The sequence below is a fragment of the Rosa rugosa genome, chromosome 3 (genome assembly GCF_958449725.1).
Source record: "Rosa rugosa chromosome 3, drRosRugo1.1, whole genome shotgun sequence".
NCBI lineage: Eukaryota > Viridiplantae > Streptophyta > Magnoliopsida > Rosales > Rosaceae > Rosa > Rosa rugosa.
In genome coordinates, this window is record NC_084822.1 from 26240168 (window position 1) to 26246301 (window position 6134).

General features: G+C 37.4%; 1 protein-coding gene across 1 annotated transcript; it reads right to left on the minus strand.

Moving 5' to 3' along the window:
* Positions 1–200: 200 nt before the first annotated feature.
* On the minus strand, positions 201–5620 carry LOC133739017 (GDSL esterase/lipase At1g71250-like). The gene is made up of 4 exons (XM_062166725.1): positions 5170–5620; positions 3584–3826; positions 781–1045; positions 201–672 (listed from the first exon to the last, which is right to left on the minus strand). Exons 1-4 carry the CDS (start codon positions 5578–5580, stop codon positions 434–436), a joined length of 1158 nt encoding a protein of 385 aa, XP_062022709.1. The 5' UTR covers positions 5581–5620; the 3' UTR covers positions 201–433.
* Positions 5621–6134: the final 514 nt, after the last annotated feature.

Sequence of the window (6134 nt, forward strand, 5' to 3'; positions counted from 1 at the left end):
ACAACTCATTCCCACCTCCCTAACCAATATAAGGTTTTCAATATTTACGCTTCCACTAATATCCAAAAGAACCTCTTTCTTGACCATCACAACTCATTCCCACCTCCCAGAGTTTTGAATAAAGTTATTGGTATGCACAATTTGCACACGCAAGATGCACGTACAACTTGGTAGTTACATGTAAAAGAGGGAAGAGCCGATTCAAGAAACTAATAGAAAGCCATAATATATACCATATATACCAGTCGACTATACATATATTACGATGTCCTCTGATGGACTTATTCACTCCTACCAAACTTCTATTAGAGTACCATAATATATAGCTACACACTATATATTAGAGTACCATTGTAGGTGACAAAGAAAGAACCATGAAACTTATTGGTAGTGTAGGCATATGAGAAACAAAGATGACTTGCCATGCACCAGCCTATATTTGGATTTGGGTCATTTGTTGGATATTAGTTGGATAAACTTCAGTTTTGAGAGTGGAGACGAATGCCTTGGTTGCTATTTGAACGTTCACAGCTTCCGTTGGATGCAAGCCATCAAAGAAGACATGACTGCTTCTGTTCAGGCACACTTGCCCTCCCCTTTTGCATAAGATTCCATTTCCTCCTTCACTTATTGATGCCACTTCACAACATGTACCGCTCGAATCTTTGAATCCTATAACCCCCATCAAATTTGGATGATAAGTATAGACTATATATTATGGCAAGTGCCTTTTGAAGTTTCAAACCCATGTAGAAGCAAGAAGAGATGGATGTATTTTACCTTTGGAGATGGGACTCTTGATAATATCCCTGATAATCTTGTAGGAGTTGACGAATACAAGTGCTGAACCGGGCATTTCAGCCCTTATGGCATCAACCATGGACTTGAACCGAGAATTGAAAAGGTGAACTGCTCGGTTCATACCTTGTACGCAACGATTACGCGTCACGGTTGGCAGCTTCATCATGTTCATAGCCATAGGACTGCACCCAAGTGGGTTTATTGACATCACCACAAATTTTCTTGCTCCCAAACTGTGCAACTTCTGTACGTTTTAAATGTTCCATCCAATAGAATTAATAGAATTGTAAAATAAAAAATAAACTAAAATTAACGATCAAAATATCAGTACATATACATTAAACTGATCCTCAAAGTGACTGAGGTTCGTAGTTCTCATAATTTTTCAACAAATAATTAGAATGTGTTAAATTAGAATGATAGGGTAGAATTAAACCAAACTGACTGTATATTTATAATACAGTTAAAATCAGAAAAATCGTCATATCTACATTTCGATGATTTCCTTTTTTTAACCGAATAACGTCTAGTAGGAAATGGCTGGAATGAAACCATCTAACCCGCCCATATATGAGTGTTTCTCGTGATACAAGTGAGTAGATTGGGTTTTCATGGTGCATTTTATGCATGTCTATATATCTACCAACAGATTTGATTAATCGATCTGACGTAGGTAGATGGGTCATTTATTTGATTAGAGAGCCTGGGGGGCCAATAGAAAATAATGGCCGACTATCTACTTAGCTAGCTAGCTGATCGATGGCACCCCACATCATCTCTATATGACTATATATGTACCCTTAGCAGGGGCGGAATCAGGATTTGAAACTCGCCCGGGGGGTCCATATACATATATATATATATATTTTTTTTAGAGTAATAGTCAATCATTTTATTAATAATAAAAATAAGAATAAGAACGATTACAACTTATAGATGTAGAGACTACATCAAAATCAAAAATAATAGAAACAAAACTAGATGCAACAATTAAGGCATCGGAAGTGAAACCTAGTAAGGATAGGAAGGGATGCTAAAAAGCATTTGATGAGACACCGGGCAGATCCCGGGCCATGTAAACCGGTACCAATAGTATGGTCAACCATGCTTTCACACAAAAATATGTGTCGAATAGAGGGTAACCTTCTATCAAAGTAACCAGCGGTAGTGTGACCGACCTTGCCCACTCCACGCAAATTAATACGTCGAGTAGAGAGCAATCTTCTACCTAAGTAGACGAAATTCCAATTCCAGAGTGTAGCAGAAAAAGAAATCCACAAAAAATCTCCTGGATCCCAAATGCGAATCCAACCAGAAAACAAGGCCCAAACACAGGCCCAGCTTGAGTAGCCCAAACAGAGAGGAGCCCAGGCCCACAGTTGGTCACCCAAAATTTCTCTGAGCACCCAGCCCTGTTCTGCCGTCAATCCCAGTCGCTGCGCCGTCGGTCCTCGCCGGAGAGCCCCCTTCCCAGACCTGTTCTCTCGAATCAAAGCGTCGCCGCTAGCCCCAGTGGCCTGCCTGCCTCAATCGCCTTGCGACTCCTCGGAGACGGGGTTGAGGGCTTTATATCAGACGGGGCAGATGGTGTTGACGAATCCAGAGTTGGAATCCCAGCACCTGTAATCATGGGCGAGCATCGAATCGCGCCTAGCTTCACTGCCCCTGGACCAGATCTATCGAACAAACCCAGCTTCAGACGTGCCCGGCACGGTCAGAGTCTGTTCACAGCCGGTGCCGTGCCAACCCAGCAAGGCGGCACAACCCCATCTTCTCTCCTCCAACCATGATTAGATAGAGGTTGGGAGCAAAAAGTATTTGCCGGGAAGCATGCTTGCCGCGGTTGATAAGTAGGCACGATAGAAGTCGTGCGCAAAGGTAACGACGCAGAGGACAGTGCCGGAAAGGTGCTCCACCGATGATGGAGGAAGGTACAGAGAGGCCAAAAGCGGCGCTCTCCCAACCCTAGCAGAGCGCTAGGTATTTTCATCTAATCTTGGGGGGGTCCATATATAAAACATGAGGTATAGAGAATAATAATGTTAATTTTAGCAAATCCGACGCACATTGTTAAATTTCATAATAATAAAACAATTGAACAAATTAGACATCAATGATAATTTATTACAAAATATATAAACCTAAGCAACATTTCTATACTTCTTATCATAAATTGAGTAATTAATACACATTAAGTATTGTTAGTTTTAAATTATTTCTTTATTTTTTTTGTTACTTCTTGGCTGCCATTGGTTTTTTTTGGTGGGGGGGGGGGGGGGGTTCGGACCCCTTCATGATATAAGGTAGTTCCGCCCCTTCAGTCAGCGTCAGCTAGCTAGCTAGCTAAAATAAGCAAGAGAAAATTACATCTTACAACATAATGAATATTTCCATGAGATAAAATACAGGACAGATGGAGGCGCAGGTTGTAAATATTAATCAAAACAGTCTCTGTTCCCGACATTGCAACAGATACCAGTCATGGCAATAATTAATACTGTATATCTGCTGTAGTTATCCTATCATTTAATTTACTCCATCACTGCACTATGAATCTATGAATAAGAGCCCCTATCGTGTCCGTTCTGTTTGGAACTCGGACCAACTTTAGTACTGGTGTGGATATTTTACATTCATGTATGTGTTTCATTGAAGAACCCCTAGCCTGTCCGTTCTGTACTGGATATTTTAGAATTTTCGTTCATCGATCAGTCAATTATTAATTGGTAGATGGAATACGGAACGATAATGAAAAATTGCGTGTGCAGCTACTAGCATGTACCTTTAGTTTTGTGGAGAGTGATGATGTGAGATTGGCGGTGAAGACTTGAAGACTGACATTATGGGGGTTGGCCAGGAAGTAGTTGAAGGAGTAATCGTTTCCACCAGTTCCCACCACAAACAAGTACTTATCAATTGACGATTCAAAGCTTGTACTGCACCCCAACCCTAATTGGGTTTTTAACTCTGGCAAAGTTACCTCCTCGAAGTTTCTAATTTGCTCATTTAGACTCATTACACGTCCCTGTAAGAAATTAATAATGCAAACAACCCAGCATTAGAACGTACGAATTAATTAAACTTAATTCTGGCACCGTTTGGTTCGCGGAAAGTAAACATCAGGAAATGAACGCAAAAGGATTAAAGGAAATGAAATACTGTCCTGAAGCAAAGGAAAATAGGAAGGAAAATGATTCATTCCTTATTCCAAATGAATCACTTTCCCCCCTTCTTTCCTTATATTTATTACTCACAACACCTTATTTTATTATATTAATTACAAATTTAACTAAAGTTGTGAAATATAACTATTAAACTAACAATTTTGGTCTAGCAGTAGCAGCTATTTGTGAGTGATATAATATGTTTTATTGAATCATAAATTGACACATGGACAAAAAGATGATAGAGAAATATAATTTTTGTTTTGGCTATTCATGAAGAGCATCTTTAGCAATGCTAGCCATTTTTGAGTCAAATTTTAGCCAAAGTAGCTACAAAGTCATTTTGGCTGGCCACTTTAGAATTACATCTATATCAATGCTCTCTATTTTAGCTAATTTTGAATTTATATTATTTTTTAAATGAAGATTAAATAGTTTAAATATATTTATAAATTATATAAAATAACTCAAAAGACATTTTTTTAAATTATAGAGAGTCTCATCTCGCTCTCTATATTTAGGAGTGTGATTGCTAAAAGTTCTATTAAAATAGATAAAAAAACTAAACATGCTCTCTAAAATAGTTAAGGAGCTAAAATTGAGAGTCTGCTAAAGATGCTTACTAGCTAAATATAGCTAGGCATTTTAGCTAAAGTTAAATTTAACTTAGCTATAGCTAACCTGTTGGAGTTGAGTTTAATTTGCTTTAAAAATAATTATATATAGATAAAAATTGAATTTAACTACTGTGTTAGAGATGTTCTTAATACTTAATAAAGTACATACCCTAATTATTAGTATTTTTGGTACCCACTATAACAAGTAATAGGCAATAAACTTTGGTTTTTCTTTTTTTTTTTGTTGAAAATGACTTTGTTTTTTCTTTTGTTTGCTAAAAAGTTGACAATTGAACTTCATGGGAGTACTTACTACATACAGGTGATTATTGTTGGTTGGATGATTAGCTTAATCGGTAACAAATGGTATCGCTGATGATGAAGGAATTATCTTAGTTTCTTTCGTTTTTTGACTAATATGCCTTCGTAATTCTAGACTATATATGAGCATTTCGAATGAGCTGAGGACTACAAGCTACAACTTTTTAAGAGCTTGAAAGCTTAAAAAAAAAACTAACTAAAAACCGTTGAGATGATGAATATATAAAGACGAAATTAATGAAGCAAGTACGTGTTGGTATTGTTACCGCTAAGGAGCCAGTATCATCGAGTATACCAGAAGCACCAGAAGCGAAGTTGACACCATGAACAATTTTGCTTCCTTTAGTTTGGGGGTCAGCGAATACTGGAATGAAGGAAGGTATCTTAAGCTGCTCTCCAAGAAGATCGAGAACGTTCTTCCCATTTGTGAATCTCCCAGAAGGGCCAAGAGGAAAATCAACTCCATATGGCAAGTAATCAGCTCTGGCCAGTGAGTTTTGTAGGAAGTTATTGTTCCCATTGTCAACCAGGGAGCTTCCAAACACAAACATCCCCTTGATCCCAACACTTCTAGTCTCACCTTTTCTGTTCACATTACAATGGCAGAAGCATTGGAACGAGAAAGAGAGGAGGGAGACACCTAAGATGAAAAGTCTCAGAGATGAGCCTCCAGCCATTTTTAAGTTGAAGTTGTGCCGTGGTGGTATGTCATTTTTATCATTAGAGCTGTCTATATATACTAGAAACCAGTAATACAATAATTGCTAGCTACGGTTGTTGACGTCAAAACTTGCTGCCTAGTATCCCACCTTACTTAGCTGTTAGAAAATCTCAAGTAAAAAACAATTATTTATTTTAAAATTAACCTAAGGAACAATACACATAGTAATCAAGCCGTTTGGACATAAAAGAAAGAATTACAAGGTTGAATTGGTACTGGGATATTTATTCTACACTCATTTTATAGGAATCAATATTATTAAATTGACAATAAATTTATTATAATCTTTTTATACTATTTACTTATAATTGAACTACGTTATATATTAAAAACAAATTTGTTCACAATTTATAATAAGGTTGTAGGTGGAGTAATCACCTCTAATAAACTAAAACTAGCATGGGCCTACACACACCGTGTGTTATTATTTTTTATATTTTTTTTAAGAATGTGTCAGTATGTGAGGAAGTAGTTAAAAAAAACTCTCACTATCTCATAGAAACCACACCA